General features: G+C 37.0%; 1 protein-coding gene across 4 annotated transcripts; it reads left to right on the forward strand.

The window, feature by feature from the left end:
- Nucleotides 1-71: 71 nt before the first annotated feature.
- Nucleotides 72-21,685, forward strand: TCEA1 (transcription elongation factor A1). Of its 4 annotated transcripts, none has more exons than XM_058174491.1 (11): nt 72-424; nt 2,491-2,569; nt 7,052-7,114; nt 12,337-12,442; nt 13,879-13,966; nt 14,471-14,619; nt 16,138-16,194; nt 16,738-16,892; nt 18,214-18,360; nt 20,113-20,184; nt 20,939-21,685. In XM_058174491.1, exons 1-11 carry the CDS (start codon nt 369-371, stop codon nt 20,945-20,947), a joined length of 981 nt encoding a protein of 326 aa, XP_058030474.1. In that variant the 5' UTR covers nt 72-368; the 3' UTR covers nt 20,948-21,685. The 4 variants fall into 4 exon arrangements, with proteins under 4 accessions (XP_058030474.1, XP_058030477.1, XP_058030475.1 ...); XM_058174492.1 differs by lacking the exon at nt 72-424 and adding an exon at nt 560-1,260; XM_058174493.1 differs by lacking the exon at nt 72-424 and adding an exon at nt 1,370-1,521 and having other exon boundaries at nt 20,939-21,683.
- The last annotated feature ends 95 nt before the right edge of the window (nt 21,686-21,780 follow it).

Consider the following 21,780-nt stretch of genomic DNA (forward strand, 5'->3'; position numbering starts at 1 on the left):
CGGAACTCCGAAGGGAGACGAAGCTCCACCCTCTATTTCCCCCCTCCCTTAATCGATGTTTTCGGTTTTCCGGAGCATTTCCTGGCTCTCTTTACCGAGGTTTGATCAGCACGGCCTGGCGCCACGGCTGCCGAGCTGTCGCTCCTGGCCGGTTGATGTTCACAGCGACCCCGACAGTGATTTGGTGGCTCCATCTTTGCTTTTGCGCTAAAAGCGTCGGCATTCGTGGCGTAGAAGGAGCATCGAAGGTTGAAGCTCACTCCTCCTCAGTCGCTCATTAGAGAGAGAGAGCGAGAGAGAGAGCGAGAGAGAGAGAAAGAAAGAGAGAGGCGCCGCCGCGGACCCGGCAGCCGCCATGAGCACCGAAGATGAAATCATCCGCATCGCTAAGAAGATGGACAAGATGGTGCAGAAGAAGAACGCGGTGAGGTCCACCGGGAGGGAGGGAGGGAGGAAACGTCCGTTAGCCCCCCTCGCGCGCCCGTCTTCAACTTCTGTCCGACCAATCAGCGGCGCTGCATCTCAACGGGGCGCCCGCCTTTTTCCGGAGGGGGGGGTGGCGGCTGATAAATGAGGGGCTAATGGAGGGCAGGCTTCGTTCGCGAGCAGTTTCTCTTTTGTGATGTTCCAACTGTCATCTGTGGAAAGCGCAGCTCTCGTGACGGGTCCCTAATCTCCGTATCTGGGCCAGTTGTGGTAGCTCTTCTGGTTTGTAAGGAGCCGTAGTCCTACGTCGAGTTCAAATTCAGGAGAAGAGTCCTGTGGCGGCATTTAATTGCCCTGGAGATAGGCCCAATTCTTCACTTCCGGAAAATCGAAAATAAGAGCCCACTGGAGCCTCCAAAAGAGTCAAGGGCTCGCCGAGTTTTAAAACCAGATTAATGTTGTGGGGCTTCTTTTTGTTGGAAAGCTTTTCTATCCTTAAAACCTTTACTACCTTTCTCTTCTTTGTAATGCGATGCCAGCCCCTTTTCTCCTTTTCCCGAAGACGTGGCTTTTCTGTTATATGGAGTTATCAGAACCATATAGGATCTAAAATGTCTTAAAGACGCTTACCCTATAATACATATCAAACTTGCATTTTGCAGTTGTAATTCACTACACTGCGTTGTTTTAATCCTTGTAAATTTGAGCATCCATCAAGATTGTTCCCAAACATCTTATTAAAATTTAAATGCTGCACTGCAGTGCTACTGTGTGTGGATATTGAACTCTGAAAATGCTTTATTGTTATGTTTATTTACAATCAACAAACAAAAGGTTCGATTCAAAATGCTGTCCATACTATATATTATTATAAGATACGTAGGGTCTCCTGCTTGGGCGGGGTGGGGTGGGGTTGGACTAGATGATCTACAAGGTCCCTTCCAACTCTGTTAATCTAACTCTGAATTGTAAATTTAAAACACTAATCTAAAACTGCATTACCTGTTCCACAGAGAGGGAGTCTCTGGATTTTAGACGTTGCTAAGCTGCCACTTCCTGCATCTCTGAGCAATTTCAAGTGCCAACTGAAATGAAGTATATTGGAAGAATTCAGATTTTGGTGTTAAGAAATATGTGATTTGCAGTGTATAGCAAAAGTGTTCTGTGACTACCAAGAAAGAACTTCTTGGTATCATTATGAAACATTATGAAAAATACTCAGATGCAAAGCTACATGAAAATCACAAACTTTGTATAAAAACATTAACTTGGAATAATTGCAGTTCTAGTTTATATATGTTGCAGTTTATTTTCAATATAGTTACTTGCAGAAAAGACAAATTCTGAGATATTGCACAAAGTAGTATTGTCTGCTAAAATGTTTTATTTAATACATACACACGTACAATGAATTTTAGAATAAAGCCAGCCTTGCCACTAGAAGGGTAAGAAGTTTCTGCTATTAATTACATGAACTTTTGACAAGCTCTCCCATATTCTTTATTTTAGTATGGATTTACTATGCAGTCTTGTGCACAGATATTTTTCCATTTACATTAGGGTCTCTTAAGCCCCCTGAAAGGGACACGGTGGCTCAGGGACTAGGACGTTGAGCTTGTCAATCGAAAGGTCGGCAGCTCAGTGGTTCGAATCCCTAGTGCTGCCATGTAACGGGGTGAGCTCCCATTACTTGTCCCAGCTTCTGCCAACCTAGCAGTTTGAAAGCAAGTAAAAAATGCAAGTAGAAAAAATAGGGACCACCTTTGGTGGGAAGGTAACAGCGTTCCGTGCGCCTTTGGCATTGAGTCATGCCAGCCACATGACCACGGAGACATCTTCGGACAGTGCTGGCTCTTCGGCTTTCGGAGATGAGCACCGCCCCCTAGAGTCGGGAATGACTAGCACGTATGTGCGAGGGGAACCTTTACCTTTACCTTAAGCCCCTTGAACCATGATATGGTGATAATGTTAAGGATTATAATTGCTTTTATTATAGTGATATTAGTAACAATGCTTTTTATAGTATATTTAGTGTAATGAATTACCTTATTGTGTAATGAATAGGTTCAAGTTGACAGAGGTAAAGTTGCACATATGGATATTCAAAAATCAAGAGCAGTTGAGTAAGATTAGACAAGAAAAGGTAAGCAGTAGCTTTTCCTATTATTAGATATAGAATCAGTGTACTTAATATTTTTCCATGTGCATCATGCTGCCATTCTATACTCACATACCTGAGATAAATGATATTTATTTTAGTAGAAGTTACTTTTGAGAAGGCACAAAAGTATTTTCTCTGTTATAGACAGCAGCACCTCTGTGTATAGACCCTTAAGACTTGGAGTATAGAATCGTATTTTAGTGGTATTTTAAAAAAGGCTAATAAAGACTACAGTCATGTGTCATTGAGTAGTTTTAAATCAAACTTCAAAATATAGATAGAATTATTTCCAAAGTTCATAAACACTTGATTAGCAATAGTTACAGTTCTATGTGTATAGAATCTTCATATCTGCTGTTTTCCATGCTAAATTAAATATACTTTTAAAATATTTTTAATATTAAGTTGCTAAAGCTGAGCTTTAATAATGTGAATTGTAAAAAAAAGGTGAGACCCACCAAATTGAATGAAACCTTAGCATACTTGATGATGATAGCATAAAGTAAAATATGAGAGAAAAAGAGGAGGAGGGAGAAGTCCCATTGGATTCAGGCACAGCTTTTAGACATTTTTCAGTAGAATCTTCCTTTCCCCACCCCCCCACAATGTATGTTTACAGTTTCAATTCTAAATTCCTGATACATTAAGCCTGGTTTGAACTGTGGCAGCGCTGTATGTAACTGGGAAAAAAATTCCATATGATCCTGGAGACCAGTGCTTGCCAGTATAGATTATATTGTGTTATCTGTGGAATAATGGATATGATTTAAGGTAGCTTTCAGTCTTAATAAATTTAATGTGCTTCAGTATGCCCAGGAGACATTTAAAAAATAGAGCCAGTGATCTGTCTGTCTGGGGAGAATTAACAATGTAAACTACAGTCCTATATATACTTAGGCCATTTTATATGTTCATTCTGAGCAGAACTGTTATTTAGAATTTTCCATAAAAGATTACCATGTTCTGTACCAGCATTTAGGTATACACTATTTTAAATTATCATTATGAATAAAGCATTTGAGCTGCTAGACCATGTAATGAACTTGTGTTGCTAATGCTTGTGTGATATTATTCAGTTGCTATGGTTGGAAATCTTCTAGTACAGATAGTCCTCAATTTACAACCATTAGTTTAGTGACCATTCAAAGTTACAGTGGCACTGAAAAATGTGATTTATGACAGTTTTTCACACTTATGACTATTATATCCTCATCATAGTCGCATGGATACATGTTCCAAATTCAGGCGCTTGGCAACTGGTGTGTATTTAAGACAGTTGCACTGTCCCGGGGTCATGTGATCTTTCCCACTAGCTTCTGACAAGCAGTCAATGGGATAATCCAGAATCACTTATCGACCACATGATTCACTTAATAACTGCAGTAATTCACTTAAAAACTGGCAGAAAAGTAGTTAAATGGGGCAAAACTTAACAATTACCTTGCTTAGCAATAGAAATTTGGGACCAATTGTAGTCATAAGTTGAGGACTACCTGTATTACACAGACAACTTTATCATTTTTTTTAACATACAAGGATCAAAATTTGAAGATTCAAAAACAATAATGTCATATAAATGCCTAGTTAGGTTTCTGTTTGTTGTGTATATTTACCATTCATTGCAGGGTTTTGGGTTTTTTATAGTGGGGGGAGGGTGTTGTAATATTTTAGGGACTCAGCTACCATAAAAATGCTTTGGAGGCCCCGTGAACTTAATAATCTGCAGGTCATGTATCATGTACTGCAGTTTTAGAACTGTTCTGTTTTTTGTAGAGAGTTGCCACAAGCTGGCTGGGAATTCTGGTAGTCCCAACACATCTGAGAGAATCAGGATAAAGAACATTATTCTGAGCAAAAGCCATAATATCAGTAGTGACATCTATTTTGTAAATATTATAGAACAATATATTAAAACCAAAGTAACTAAACAGTACTATAAACATATGTGAATGAGGATATCTTTAGATATGAGATAAATAAGGTATTGCTGAACATGTCTATGGTGGCAAGCCTCTAATAAATACTTTCAAGGTTATGACTGAACCTACCTTCCTATCATCTATCTATTTATCTGCCTATCTCACTATCCAAAGCCTCTTGGGCAGCTTTTGTATTATTTGATAAGGGAAGAAAACTGCAATAATAATTGAAATTAATATTTTGTCCTTTTAGACATATTTTGTAGTACGCGTTAAATTTTTGCAAATAAATGAAAGAGTAAAAAACAATTACCTGTTTGTGTGTTTGTATTGTGCAAAAAGTATTTTTGTTCAGAAAGTGTTTAGAAAGTATTTTTGAATGGTGTTTTTAATGCCCGTTTTACAGTTACATTTCATGTAGATGGCTTCAGTTTCTTAGAAATTTTATCTTGAAATTAACTGAGATTTGCTTTCAGAAATACTGCTTAACAAAAAAAATCAGTTTAGCAATATACAGGTAGTCCTTGACTTACAGCTATTCATTTAGTGACCATTCAAAGTCACAACAGCACCAAAAAAGATGACTTATAATATTTTTCCCTTTTATGATTGTTACATCTCTGTGGTCATTTGATCAAAATTTGAACTCTTGGCAACTGGCATATCTTTATATTGGTTGTAGTGTCTTAGTGATTTTAGTGAAGATTTTAGTAATTTTATGGACTATAAGGCACTGTACTTTTCGAAGTATAAGACACACTTTCCCCCCCCCTAAAAGAGGGTGGAAATGTTGGTGCATCTTATACACCGAAAACAGCCATTTTTGGCCTCCCGAAACCCTGCCCTGCGCAGACTATTTTTGTGAAAAGCGGGCCCGTATTTTGCAAAAACAGGATGCACAGAGGGCTTGGGAGGCCTGCAGAGTTCTCCTGGGGGCTGGGGAGGGCAAAAACATAACACGCGGAGCCAATTTTTTGCAAAAATCAGGGCGTTTTTGCTTTCCCCAGCCCCCAGGAGCACTTTGCAGGCCCCCCACACCCTCTGCGTATCCTGTTTTTGCAAAAAAACAGGCCCGTTTTTCACAAAAATGGGATGCGCAGAAGGTTTGGGTGGCCTGCAGTGTGCTCTTGGGAGCCGGGAGGCAAAAACATAACACGCGGAGCCAATTTTTGCAAAAATCAGGGCGTTTTGCTTTCCCCAGCCCCAGGAGCACTTTGCAGGCCTCCCAAACCCTCTGCGTATCCTGTTTTTGCAAAAAAACAGGCCCGTTTTTCACAAAAATGGGATGCGCAGAAGGTTTGGGTGGCCTGCAGTGTGCTCTTGGGAGCCGGGGAGGGCAAAAACATTTTTCTTCTTCTTTATTTCTTTGAAATCTTGGTGCATCTTATAGTTTGAAAACTACTGTATTTCTTTTGATCTTGTCTTTGGAAAAGTAACTTCTTCAGCTTCTGAATAACTTTGTTACATGTTTTTTTAGGCTTGTATATATGTATCTGTTGGGGTCTTAAGTGGACAAATCTTACTAACTGGTTAAATTCTCATGTGTCCTGAGGAGGACTTGCCTTATGCAAAGGACATTTATTCATACTTTCCTATCATTAGAATTCCTTATTTTCTGCAATAAAATGTATGTGACATGAAGCCAAAGTCTGATGGGAACTGTCTTAATTTGAATTGTCTCCCTTTCTTGAATGGGATTTTTTTATAGTTGTGGGATGTTGTGATTCAGTGCTCAATAGTGATATGAATATAAAGTTGACATTAACTGAATTTTTTAATTGAATAACTGAATTAAAAAATGTTATTATTTCAATAGAAGGAAAATGCTGTGTAGTAAGAATAAAGCTGATACAAATATGTCCCTTTAATATATTGTGGTTATACTCATTAAATTATTCTTACAATTCAATTCTATTTCATAATATCTACAGGAATATTTCTTTTGATACTCATGACTTACATGTTGCTAGAGAAGTAAATTTTTATAAATCTTACAAATCTAACATTTCAATCAGATCAAATAAGAGTATAATCTAAAACTGATAGATTGTACCTATAGAAGTTAAAAAGTTTGAATGCTGTGGTAAAGTATATTTTTCCCTTCCCACTTTTTACTATATTTAAAAATAAGTTAGGAGCTCAGCATTAAATAGAAATCAGACTGTATAAACAAGTTAAAATATAATGAAAAATTATCGACAACATAGCTTCCTCCTCCTGGAAGTATTCTTGGATAGTATTTGCTTTTGTGCTGATTCTATAATTTTTCTTTAGGCTGAATTTAAATATTGTGCAAGATATTGGAAAAATTAGTAGTCTTCAGAATATTTTAATTAAATGTCACTATAGGTAGTCTTTACTTTAGGATGGACCTAGTTGACATTTTTAAAGAAGAGAAGAGTTGTCAATTCTTGGAACAAACATGAAGAAATATTTTTCAAATGTATATCGGTATCATTTTCATTAGCATTTATATCATAGATTTGAAGATGACTTTTTAAAGTACATGGCAATAGGTATATTTAATCTTCAATGTGTTTTGCAGGGTGGGGCTCTTGATTTACTCAAGGAACTTAAGAATATACCCATGACGCTGGAACTGTTACAGGTATGCTTTTTTTTGTTTGTAAATACTGAAGTTGATTATGCTATAAACACAGAACTGCAGAAACTAACATTCATCACTGTGATATTTCGCATTCCTTACAAAGAGAAAGTGATTTGTCAGATCTTCACTTCAAACATAAATACTATAAATGTATTGATAAGGAAAAATATTTTTGGTTATGATTAATGGAACTTGCTAGTAGATTTGTGATGCTTATGCAAGTAGTCCTCAACTTACGATAACAATTAAGCCTGAAATTTCTCTTGCTATGAGACATTTGTTAAGTGAGTTTTGCCTCATTTTATGACATTTCTTGCAAAGGTTGTTAAGTGAATCATTGCAGTTACGGTATTAATTTAGTAATACAATTGTTAAGTGAATCTGCTTCCCCATTTGCTTGTCAGAAAGTCGCACAAGGTGATTACATAACATGGGAACACTGCAGCTGTCATAAATATGAGTCAGTTGTCAAGTGTCTGAATTTTGATAACGTGAGCATGAGCATGCTGCAATGGTTGTAAGTGTGAAAAATGATCATAAGTCACTTTTTCAGTGACATAATTTTGCACAATCGCTAAAGAGACCTGGTTGGGCACAGAAGGGGGTGTACCCCTGGTTGAACTGTGCCCTCCGGGTTTCTGAGCATTCCATCAGCCGAGAGCCCAAGGTAGGGGTGGAGGGGTTGCGGTTATGATTAGAGAAAGTCTAAAGCCGAGGGAGTCCACTGTACCTCAGATAGCCGGTTGTGAATCCCTCCTTGTGAAGTGGGGCCATAGGAATCAGATGGGTTTGTTGATCACGTACCTGGCTCCTTGCTGCGTGACTACAGCCCTACCTGAGCTGCTAGAAGTGCTTGCCGGAGTAGCGGTTGAGATTCCCAGACTCTTGGTCATGGGGGATTTCAACTTGCCATCGGCCGGCTTGTCATCAACAGCAGTTCAGGAGTTCCAGGCTTCCATGACGGCCTTGGACCTGATTCAAGTAACTGGTGGCCCTATACACATTGGGGGTGGCACGCTGGACTTGATTTATATCTCTGGACAGTGGTTTAATGATCTGGAATTAGGAGATTTAGTGACGGAACCTGTGTCATGGTCAGATCATTTTCTCCTTCGCTTGGACTTTCGGACCGCCGCTCACCACCGCAGGGAGACGGAACCAATGCGTTGGTTCCGTCCCAGGCGCCTGATGGACCCCGAGAGGTTCCTGACGGAGCTTGGGCCGTTCCCTGAAGATCTTGCCCACGGCACGGCTGAAAAACTAGTGGCGGCCTGGGAACAGGCCGCGGCTGGGGCTTTGGACCGTGTCGTGCCTTTGCGGCCTCTGACCCGGCGTAGATCTCAATTGGCTCCTTGGTTTTCTGAGGAGCTGAGAGAGATGAAATGCCGGAGAAGACACCTAGAGAGTACCTGGAGGTCTAGCCATTCTGAAGCTGATCGGACACTAGTTAGATCTTTTTCTAAGGTCTACCTAGTGGCACTGAGGGAGGCGAAACGTTCCTACATTTCCACCCTCATTGCGTCGGCAGATAACCGCCCGGCCGCCCTGTTTCGGGTGACCCGCTCTCTCCTTCATCAGGAGGGGCGGGATGACCCCTTGCAGGGACGTGCTGAGGAGTTTAACGGTTATCTATACGATAAAATCGTTCAGCTCCGGGATAGCTTAGACCAAAATTGCGATGATCCAAATGAGATGACAGAGACGCGTCTTGTTGAGGTTATTTGGGATGAGTTTGATGCTGTGGCTCCCGAGGACGTGGACAGGTTACTGGGGAGGCTGCATGTGACCACATGTTTACTGGACCCGTGTCCCTCCTGGTTGGTGCTGGCCACACGGGAGATGACATGAGGCTGGCGCCAGGGAATTATAAATGCTTCATTGTTGGAGGGGGTTTTCTCCGCCGCCTTGAAAGGGGTGGTGGTGAGACCCCTCCTCAAGAAGCCTTCCCTGGACCCGGCTATTTTAGGAAACTATCGTCCAGCCTCCAACCTTCGCTTTGTGGCGAAGGTTGTAGAGAGTGTGGTGGCATGGCAGCTCCCCCGGTACCTGGATGAAGCTGTCTATCTAGACCTGTTCCAGTCCGGCTTCCTGTCCGGACATAGCACGGAGACAGCTTTGGTCGCGTTGGTGGATGACCTCTGGAGGGCCAGGGATAGGGGTTGTTCCTCTGCCCTGGTCCTGTTAGATCTCTCGGCGGCTTTTGATACCATCGACCATGGTATCTTGCTGCACCGGTTGGAGAGCTTGGGAGTGGGAGGCACCGTTTATCGGTGGTTCTCCTCCTATCTCTCTGACCGGATGCAGACGGTGTTGACAGGGGGGCAGAGATCGACCGCGAGGCGCCTTACTTGTGGGGTGCCTCAGGGGTCGATTCTCTCGCCTCTCCTGTTCAACATCTATATGAAGCCGCTGGGTGAGGTCATCAGTGGCTTTGGGGTGAGTTATCTGTACTTTTCCACCCCGGGCCACCCCAACGAATCTGTCGAAGTGCTGTCCCAGTGCCTGGAAGCCGTACGGGTCTGGATGGGGAGAAACAGGCTCAAGCTCAATCCCTCCAAGACTGAGTGGCTGTGGATGCCGGCACCCCGGTACAGTCAGCTGCAATTGCAGCTGACTGTTGGGGGTGAGTCATTGGCCCCAATGGAAATGGTGCGCAACTTGGGTGTTCTCCTGGATGTACGGCTGTCGTTTGAAGACCATTTGTCGGCCGTCTCCAGGAGAGCTTTTTACCAGGTCCGCCTGGTCCGCCAGTTGCGCCCCTTCCTTGACCGGAATGCCTTATGCATGGTCACTCACGCTCTTGTCACTTCTCATTTGGATTATTGTAATGCTCTCTACATGGGGCTTCTCCTGAAGTGCACCCGGAGGCTTCAGTTAGTTCAGAACGCAGCTGCGCGGGTGATTGAGGGAGCCTCACGTTGCTCCCACGTAACACCGTTCCTGCGCAGTCTGCACTGGCTTCCTGTGGTCTTTTGGTGCGCTTTAAGGTTTTGGTTACCACCTTTAAAGCGCACCATGGCTTAGGGCCTGGGTACTTACGGGACCGCCTGCTGTTACCTTATGCCTCCCACCGACCTCTACGCTCACACAGAGAGGGTCTTCTCAGGGTGCCATCCGCCAAGCAATGCCGGCTGGCGGCTCCCAGGGGAAGGGCCTTCTCTGTAGGAGCCCCTACTCTTTGGAAAGAACTTCCCCCTGGTTTGCGCCAATTACTCGACCTTCGGACCTTTCGCCGTGAGCTGAAAATGTATTTGTTTATTCAAGCGGGACTGGCTTAAATTTTTAAATTTTTAATTCTAAACAATTTTAAATCGGGGTTATTATTTATATATTTTAAGAAGGGCGGTATAAAAATTTAAATAAATAAATAAATAAAATAAATAAATGAATTGTTGTAAGTTGAGTACTACCTGCATATCCTGTATCCTATGATGATTGAGCTTCAGTGATTGTCTCATATCTTGGAGATGTGTATTTATTTATTTATAAATTTATATGCCACCTAACTTTCAGTGACTCTGGGCAGTTTAAAAAATATATATTAAAACCTATAAAAATAAAAACTATTGTTCCACAAAATGCAGAAAGCTGATAAAAAATATATAAAAAGAACATCTAATTTTTCATAAAATCAGGATATGAGTCTGTCTCATAAGACATTTAAAGGAAAGCTACAGTAGTTGTCTCATCAGATCACTATGAAGAGATCTGTCACCTTGGTGACTGAAATTGTAGATGGGGTGATCAGAGAATCTGATTTTTTTCAAAGGGAGTGAAAGTATAAAATTCACCTAAGACATCTATTTTCTCACTAGTCTGTTATAAATATTCATGTTTAATAATGTAATTATCTAGGTATAGTTATGCAAGCATGTGTGAAATCAGTATTCTAAACTGATGTGTGTACATAAAGCTGTTAGTTCCAGAACACATAGCTAACAGAAAAGGAACAGTTGATTTTTAATTTATGTTCTTTTTGTTACACATGAGCTTGTTTCAGACACAATAGAATTAAAACAGAACACATTTGTGTAAACATTGGCAATTGAGTATTAATTTTTTTAACTATGAATGATGGATGGTTTTCAATTATAAGAATTCCTTATACACTTTTTTCTAGTACAATAGACGGTAGTAGATAGCATGCTTTATTTTTAAAATATATAAAAAGAAAAAAAAAGAAATTACATAAACAAGTTCTGCTACATGTAAGAAATAAGTCAGACTAGACTCAAATCTCCATTATGTGAAACTTTCTAAATTGTATGTTTTTTAAAAAAAATCTACTCAGTTTTATTTCACAAAGAAATTTAAATTGAAACTTATGCACAGCTATACGGCTAAAAATTAGGGAAGTTAACCTATATCAGCGGTTCTCAACCTGTGAGTCGGGACCCCGTTGGGGGTCGAATGATGATGTGCCAGGGGTCGCCTAAGACCATCGGAAATATGGGAAGTATACTTGCGAGTCGAAGAATCGCACTCCAATGGTTGACTCCACAAGCCAGCTGCAGGCTCTTCAAATCGCTAGCCGAATTCGGCTTCAGGCGCGATGAATTAAAAAAGAGATAAATCTTTGCTCTGATGTCTCCCTCTCAAGCCAGCTGCAATCACTCCCAATCGCTAGCCTAATCTGTCTTCAGGCGCGATAAACTTAATAGGGGAGGAGTCTCTGCTTTAATGCCTCCGTCCTCAAGGCAATCGCATGCAGTTCAGATCACTAGCCAATAAGGCTTCAGGCGCAATAAATTCAAAACAAAAATAATTTTATGGTTGGGGTCGCCACATCGTGGGGAATTGTATTAAAGGGGTCGCCACATCGTGGGGAATTGTATTAAAGGGGTCGCAGCACTATAATGGTTGAGAACCACTGACCTATATCATACCATAGCCATAAAGTGGTTAAGTAAAATTTAGTATTTTTCCTTATAATAAAAGTGTTCCTAATGTCTTTTCAAACTGCTTGAAATAACTTGCATTATTATCTTAATACTTTACCTTTAAGAAAATATAGAAATCTTGTATCATTGATCTATTACCATAATCTTAACCAGAATTTTAACTATTTACAATGTATCAATTTTGATACCAGATTTAGAAACTTCTTATATTTACCACAACCGATAACTATTCCAACATATTTTTGGGAGGGGAAGATTTAATGGGATATATATATCATCTTGCAATTACCTATCATTAATCTTAACTATTTTAATTTTCAGTCTACAAGAATTGGAATGTCTGTGAATGCAATTCGGAAACAAAGTACAGAAGAAGAAGTTACATCTCTAGCAAAATCTCTCATTAAATCATGGAAGAAATTGTTAGGTACAGTTGCACTAAGCTTTTGCATTTTCTCATTGCTAGATGATTTTCAAATTAATCTAAATATTAAATCCTTTTCTTGGTCTTGTATATCCAGTTTCTTCTTATGGTTTTTGGCTGTGGTGATGAATGAAACTATAACATATCTTAAGAGATATTCCTTCTTGATTATTCTATGTGCTACTGACTACTTAGCTGATTTTAGGAATATGTTTGCAGGTGGGGGAGGATGGATATCCTGGAAAATTCTCAAGTAGTTTATTATGTGCGTTAGACAATTTAGAATGGTTGAAGCATGGGAAAAGAACATTTTGAAATTACATTCTTTTTTTAAAAATTACCTCCAAACATAATGCAGCGAGGCTATAGTGAAAACTTAAAATATAAACAAAGATTTTTACAACGAAGTATTAAAATATAATTAATATATTTGGGAAACTATGCATAAGAAAGATAACAATCTAATAATTATTAATAATCTAGCATTTTGAAGATGGATCAGTAAATTATAGAAACCTTTTTGAAACTAGTCTTACTACAGTAACCTTTCAGTAAACTTAAAAAAAGAACCTTGGATTAAACAGTGCTGATGAATATAGTTTGTCCAGCTTGATGTGAATGACAAGGATCTTAGCTAGCCTATAACCAGAATGATGTACCGTTAAATTGTATACTGTAGCATATGGAGATTAAGATAATGTTCATGGGATAATTATTTCCTTTGTAATCCAACTTCTACCTTTTACTTGGATTCTTGATTCCTTAACAATGATAATACATTTTTCTGTCTTCAAGAGTTTTCCTGTGATTTGTCTTTTCTTATATTTCTCCTAAACTACTATGACATCCAACATTTCATCCTGTTACTATGGATAGAGAGGTTCAATGAGCTGTTTCAGAGTTGCTACATTGGGACAGAGAAATGTTAACATTTTTACCCACATATTTATTTCTTATATATCCGCCTTCTAGCTACATTAATTTTCTACCTGTGGAAAACAGCAGTTTAGAATAGATGTAGATTTAGAAATTAGCAGCAGGAATTCTCTTTGCCTTTGAATGTTTTTTATGATGATAAAGTTATTTTCATTTTTTTTATTAAGAAACTGATTGTGCCTCTCTGATGCTAGTTGGTAGGTCTCAGTTATGCGTAGTTAGTGTTATGTGTCATTTTGAGATTAGACAAAACTAAATAGTAATTAAGTAAAATGAAATGGCTACATAAAGGGCAAAAGAGAAAGAAGAACAGGAAGCAAAGATTTATTTATTTATTCTTATAAAGCTAATTAGTTAATTAATCACATATAATAAATTAATTACTTAAATCCATTCATTGCTGTCAGGCACTCCCTAATCTTCTTTTATTTATCTTGGATTGACATTCCCTTATTTCATCAACTGAACTATTATTGCTTTTATGTATTGAATATGCATTTTAGATGGACCATCAAATGACAAAGAATCTGACGACAAGAAAAAAGAATCTGCATCATCGTCACAAAATAGTCCTGAAGCGAGGGAAGAAAGGTACCTCTTATAACATTTTTGCTTAAATGGTAGATGACAACTAACATTAAGTCAGCCTAATGCTTACAAACTTAAAAGAGTACAAACTCAAGGGTAATATTAAAGGACATGATGGAAGAATATATGGAAAAAAGATTACAGAATAGTCTTATACCATGTACAGGAACATTTAAAACTTGGTTAGATGAAATCCTGTCAGTTTAAATTGGAATATTTAAGTCAGGAATAATCAGTAGGTACAGAGGAGAGACTTCATTTTTGTATTACTTTAACACTTGGCATTGATGAAATATTTATTTCTGCATTTATGAACTTCATTATACAAATGGAAATATATTTAATACTGGAGGATTTGTTTTGATTTAGATATTTAAAAGGGTCATTTGATCAGTAAAAACAGTGTCTGGGTGGGTGATAAAGAGGATCCAAGTCATCCCTTGTGGGTCCTGCTGATCATAATGAAACAGAACAAAAAGAAAAGTGTTTGTCTGTTTGCCTATTTAGCAGTTCCAGTAGCAATTCAAACAGCAAGAAAGAGGATTCTAACATTTCATCAGACACATATATTTCTTCTTTTCCTCGGGCTCCAAACACATCTGATTCTGTACGGATGAAATGCAGGGAAATGTTGGCAGCAGCTCTTAAAACAGGAGGTAAGAATTATATTACTGTGCTATACTTATTTTTCATTTGACTCCATATTTTCTTTCTACTTTTATTTAATACAAAATGCAAGGCTATTAAGAAACCGGCTGTGAGATGATATTAAGTGCATGGTGAAAGACATTTTTTTAGAGGATCCGCTGTATGTTGCAGTATGTGTGCTTATTATTTTTAGTTGCTTTGAATTTATCATGTATCTTTTTAAGAATGGCCTTAAGTTACTATTCTTAACTCTGAACTGATAATTGTTGCAATTTTGAATTTACAGTTAAGTAGATTGGATACACATCAGATATTACATAAAGAGATATCTTGTGTCAGTGCTGTAGAAAGTTTTTTGCTGATCTAAAGTTACAAGTTACACCAAAAAAGCAGTGGAGAAGTGAAATGAAAAATGACCTAGTGGAAAAATAACCTAGTGAAGTTTCTTGGACCACTTAATATCAAATGGAAGTCTTCACTGTGAAAAGTGTTAGAAAGTTAATTTCTAATTCAAAGAGGCAGGTGAAAAAGAGAACTGAAAGAATTGACTTTCTTTCAGTTCTAGAAATAAATAGTCCAGAGTTTAACAAATTAAAGATCCAAATGAAATATTCAAGATGCTGATTATTATATTTAAAACCCTATATATATGGTATAGGGCAGTGATAGATAACCTTTTCCAGACCGAGTGCCCAAAGTACATGCACCTGAACTGCCCCAAATGCAATGCGTGCGCTGCCCCATGCACCCCATGCACACACCCCACAGGCGCGTGTGCCCCTGAATGCGCCAGGCATGTACGCCCTAAACACGCGCCTCTGCACGCACATCCACATGCATGCGCACATGTTCTCCACATATGCCCCATGCCCCCCACGCAAGTGTGGCAGAGACCCGAAGACCAGCTGGCTGGTGGGAGGTGCGCGTGCATAAGCACAGTGGAGCTGAACTGGGGCAACGGCTCATGTGCCCACAGAGAGGGTGCTGCATGCCACCTCTGGCACGCATGCCATAGGTTCACCATCACGGGTACAGGGCCCAAGCTACCTATCTTCTTCACTTTCTGCCCATTTGATACAATGTTGCCGAGTGGTATGCTTTGGGTCATCTCAATTAAATGGTATCCTCTTTCAATACCTAGGAAATTCATCTTTTCTTTAGGGGTGCCTGCCTTCTGGAATGAGATGATCCCTGAGATCCATATGCTTCACACCCTGATGTTCCAGAAGGCCTTGAAAATCTATTTGCCCAGGGCTTGGGGTAGGGTGGTTGGAACTCTCCTGTTTGTGATATTTTATGTTTGAATTATTGTTTGGATTGCCAGTTAATGATTGTTTTACAGTTATTTTTGTACTTTTTTTTCCTGTCTTGTTGTTATGATACTCTTTAGTTGCGGATAGAATCCACTACAGTTATAGTACTGTATAATTTGGAGCACATTTTACTAAACACAATTTTATTTGCATTTAAATATATGTATATAATCAGCCTCTGAAAAACTGATTCCCAATTAATTTATTTTTCAGATGATTATATTGCTATTGGTGCTGATGAGGAAGAACTAGGTTCTCAGATTGAAGAAGATATCCTTTCTTATATAATGAAAGTTCTACCTTATTCTGTAGTTTAATTCTTAATCTCTTTTAAAATATTTGGTTCTTTAATTTTTTGTGGGCTCCTATAATTTTTTACATTAGTCTGTATTGTGTTAATTAACATACTTACATTTTTATAAACTTTATTAAAGTATTTTAGATCAGGTAATATTTTAAACAAATTGTATGGTAGAAAGAGGATATATTTTTAAAAAATATGTTTACAATATTATATGTATTAATGGATTTTGTTAACAGGACAAAGTGTATACATGCTTTTGAGATAGCTGAGATTATTAAAATATTTTAATATTAAAATATCATACTATTAAAATAACATATTGCTTTTGTGCATATTTAATTCATGTAAGCAAGACAAACTTGGTAGTTTGTAGCTAATATAAATTTAGTTAAGTTTCTACATATGTATTCTCTTATTAATTAAAAACAGGCAATTATAAAATGTGGTCAAATATTTGTAAAATAAATCAGTTCTGTGTTTTACACATTATTTCCTTAATTCGTGAATACCTATATTTCAGGAGCTAAAAAATACTGACATGAAATATAAAAATAGAGTGCGCAGCAGGATAGCAAATCTTAAAGATACAAAAAATCCTAATTTAAGGAAAAATGTTTTATGTGGAAATATAACTCCTGATAGATTTGCTAAAATGTCAGCAGAGGTAAGAAACATTCAGCATATTACAATTTTTATTATTTTAATCTAAGATACAAGTATGAACCCACATTTACTTGACACATTAAAACAACATTTACATATCTCAGTTGAAAATAGTGTCAGAGTCTTCCTGCCTACTTGATTTGTTTAAGCAAAAATCTATGAATTTTTTTTGGGTTTTCAAATTAAAAATACAGTATTATTTGTATTTTTGGGGGAAAAAATTCTGAATGTATTGTTAAATTATACTATATGCTTTAAAAGTATTTAAATTTATACTTTGCATGTTTTAACAATATAGAAGGCTATAATTTACTGCTGTCAAGTCTCCATAGAATAGCACAAATAGATGAAACAACATATGCTTTGCATGCAGTCCTTTTTTTGGTTCAATTCCTGGCATCTCCTGATATGGCTTGGAGAAGCTTCTATTTGAAATATTGAAGACCTACATTCAGTTGATGTACTGTAAATAGTATCATGCCGGAAAGATCACTCCTCTAACTGGGTATAGTGTCTTAAAATTAATACTTCAGTTTGAGCTCAACTTCCTGGAGGTGATAGTACAGTTTTCTTGGCAATAACACAGGACCATTTGCCATTGCCTTCTTTTATTTCTTTTTTCTTTTCTTTTTTTACTTTTCAGGGTAGCTTAAAACCCTGATTGTCCTTAGTCTTCAGTCCAAAGTAGGCTACCATATCTATGGTCAAAAACAGTCAGAAGATGGTAGCAGAGGGATCAAAAACCTTAAATCTATAATGCCTCCTAACTTGGTTGCCTGTATTGTATATTAAAATAAGATTTTATGACTTCATTGCTTAGAAATGGAAATTCCTGTCCCAATTGCCATTGTAAGACTATCTGTATATATAATCAGATTATGTTGAATCTGTTCACTTTAATCATTTGAAGAAAATATTTTTTCCCTGAAGGCAACTATGGGGAATAAATCATTTAAAAGTTCTATATAATAACCAAACTATTGTACAATACCTAAGATACATGGCCTCTGTTATATTTTCAGACAGCAGCCACTTGGCATTATCTTTTGATAGCATTTAGAGGCTGAGGTACAAGAATGATTTCTAGTCCTTAAACTGGATTCAGTAAAATAAATCATCAGTTTGTAAGCCTCCCAATGGAATCTGATAATCCAGTATATAGAATAATATAATATTAACTAATAAAGCTAATGCATATATCATAAATATTAGTAATATTTTTGCTTTCACAAATTAAAGGGTAAACTTACTGCCTAGTAAATAAAGTGTGTATTCAAAAAGTGTAAAACTAATATGATTTTTTTCTGTGTGCTCACTTGTAGGAGATGGCAAGTGATGAACTGAAAGAAATGAGGAAGAACCTTACCAAAGAAGCTATAAGAGAGCACCAGATGGCTAAAACAGGAGGAACACAGACTGATCTATTTACCTGTGGTAAATGTAAAAAGAAGAACTGTACTTACACCCAGGTATATCAGTTGTATTCAAGCCGCATTCAACAATTGCAATTTTGTGAAATACATTCAATAATATTAAATAATATGCTCACAGCATATTATAAGGAACCAACAAGGCAGGAAAGAGATTCAATACCTTAACAGTTCAAAAATACCTTGTTTTATAGATACTGTGGTTTCTGATTTAGACATTTCTACATGCCCATCTCAGTATTAGCTTTTGGAGTTAGTAACTTTTATCTCTCTCTCTCTCTCTGTCTCTGTCCCTCTCTCTCTCTCTCTCTCTCTCATCTGTCTAATCTATCCATCTATCCTTTTTTGAAATATAATTTTGAACAAAGCCATAATTTTGTTGGCTGTCTTGGGATACATATATTTTTCAAATAGTTAGAACATTACAGTAATCCGTAATTGATCTCCTCTCAAAATGGTGTATGTTCTTTGATGTTTAGCTTTTCTCTCTTCACATCAGATTTAGCACTAAATCTTCACTCCTGTTGTGACCCAGACCCGAGTAGGTAGCAACAAACGCAGTCCTTAAGAAAAATACACTTTATTCAAACAGCTGGGAATTAGTTCATTCATAACTCAAAATAAAACAAAGGCTTCACCAATAAACAAACATTCTTCGGTTATCACAAACCTGAGTTCAGTTTGGATAACTGCCAAGGTCTTTTCTGATAAATGTCCAGAGCAGAGAACGCAGGTGCAACGTTGCTTTCTGGCAAACTGAGACACCGGTGCTGGTCTCCTTTTAAACCTTATGGGAGCGGCCAATCATCTCTTGGCCCTACTCCCGAGGTGACCTCTCTGCTTGAGCTGCTCTTGCCTCTTAGCAGCTCTTCGCATGCGGGCATTAGAAACAGGCTCATCGCAGTCCGATTCCGTTGACAGCTCCGCAGGCTGCTGACAGATCATGACAACTCCCTATTTAACCTGCATTCCCAGCATAAGAAGGCAAAGGTCCAATTGAATGTTTTCCCCAGATACTCATAACCAAATAAGATACGGAAAACTGTTTTTGAGAGTAATGACGGGCAAAATGTAGTCTTTTTGGTGTTGCCAGATTTTAAACTCTCTTTTCTTACCATTGGCTATCCTGGCTAGAGAAGATTGGAGTTAAAAATTCATCTGTCACAGAGGCATACAAGAGAGAATCTTAGCTGTTAAAGAGAAGGATTGTGGGTTCACTTAATATTTCATATGAAAATTATGAACTCATTAATATTTTGGACTAAAGTTGTAATATTGAATTAAAAGTTAATGTTAGCATACATTACTAAGTAACCAAAAGATTAACTGTGATTAAACAAACTGAGTTTTTATATCTGAGTAAACAATTAAAAGAAGGTAAGGTGGGTTTCTACAAGGGAGAGAGTTTCTTTCTGAGATGACACTCAGTTATGGAATTCCTTCCCAGTGAGGCTATCCACGTTTGACACCAGGTGAAGAGCTTTGCATTTTCCTAGGCTTTAAAATTGACTTTTAATTGTATTTTATTGTTTTACATTTTCAATGTCCACCTTGCAGCTGACTAGTTTCTATGGTGTTTTGTATTTAACTTGATTTTATCATATATGCTTTTATTCAAGCTAATGTATTATATTGTGGCTAGAGAGTTTTGGCTTTTGGGTGGTTTAATTATTTTTATCAGTAAAATAATTTTTTAGTAGTTGTAGTACCACAAAATAAGAAAATTATATAACTATAGCCAAGTAACATTGCTATTTTCTGTTTATTTGGGTTTCTTTGTTTTTTGGGTAGGTTCAGACCAGAAGTGCCGATGAACCTATGACAACATTTGTTGTATGCAATGAATGTGGAAACAGATGGAAGGTAAAAATAACTAGCTTTGTATTTTGTGCAGTATTAGTTCTTTTTTTTTAATGTTAAAGTTTTTGTTTTAAGCATTTGTTTCACTGTTCTGTATATATTTAACCAGAATAATGAAAATGAAGCAGCCTAATATTAAAAGAGAAATAAGATGGGAATGCAAATATTATTTTATGATAGATTTTGCCAAATGTTGCTTAAATGATAATAGAAAGAGGAAAACTAAAGTAGCAAGGTTTCTAAAACTTATTATATACAGATTGTTTTATCAGAAGCTTTTAATTTTTTCTACTGAAAAAAGTATACTTAACTTGATTACAGGTTTACATTTGCTTTTGACAAACCTTTTTAAAAAAAAAATAGAGGACACTATTTCAGAATTTAGGCAGTAATATAATGTTTATTTTAATAAATCTATAAAGAGTTAGCAATAAAACTATAGTAAATATATGAAGTGGATTTTTTTTCGTAATTGCCATTCTGAGATATATCTATTTTTAAAAAAGGATTCTGCATATGAAATTGAATGTAAAACTGATATCTGCAATCCAAGAAAAGTAGATTTAACAGATCCTCTATGTTTTTGAATTAAATGCTTAAAATTGAATTGAATTTTGATATAAATCCTGATGTTAAAATAGAATACTCAAGATGTGTCCAAGAAGTAAAATATGCAGATTTGCATTCATAGGAAATAAATGGAGTGAACCTACTACTATATGTGCCTATGTCATAAATATTTATTTTCTTTTTACAGTTCTGCTAGAAGAAGAAATTGTTGGACCAGTTAAAAATAATTTTATAATTCGCTTTAAGAACTAGGTAAAGCATCCTATTACTTGCAGAGATGTTTTTGTTTGTTTGCTTCCTTTTAAGCAGATAACTCTGAAGTTAGATTTTGTTTTTGACATGACCATCCCTGTAGTTAATAGTCAGAGCCAGGATGCTTAGTTGTATGGTGTAATATTTTTTCCATTTTTATAAGCAATTCTACATTAAACTTTTATCTATGAAATTTGGGTAACTGTTTTTTTCTTAATTTTTTAAACAATTTATTGTACTTATTTGCTTTTGACATACATGGTTGAATTTTTTTTTGTAAATACTCCATTTGAATCATTTCAGTGTGTTAAAGCAAAGTTTTTCATTATACTAAAAAAATAACCCATATCTAGTGTGGGTAGGTAGGCTCTATAAATCATTTTTGCAATTCATCATAATATTTCTTGTTCCATAACATAGAAGAGCCTTTTTTGTATTGTCAAACTTCAAATAGTTTTGAAATTTGTATTGATATACCCCTACTATTATACAGCATAAAATATGTGCAGTATTTTTATATTAATGAATTCTAGTCTACCTTTTAATGTATTGATTTGATCTGTTTTGTTTGGTCTCTTGTTTTCGAAACATGACCAAAAACATTATGTAATTTACCAATCACACAGACATTTGGCAACAAATACATTTAACTGAAAAATAGTCTAGAATGAGTCCTAGATCTCAGAGGTCAGAAATAAAACTGTAAATTTTCTCTACAATTTTGGTTGTGTATTGTTTCTCAAATATCGACTTTAAAATATTTGCTAAAAGTGATTA

The sequence above is a fragment of the Ahaetulla prasina genome, chromosome 3 (assembly GCF_028640845.1).
Source record: "Ahaetulla prasina isolate Xishuangbanna chromosome 3, ASM2864084v1, whole genome shotgun sequence".
Taxonomy (NCBI): domain Eukaryota; kingdom Metazoa; phylum Chordata; class Lepidosauria; order Squamata; family Colubridae; genus Ahaetulla; species Ahaetulla prasina.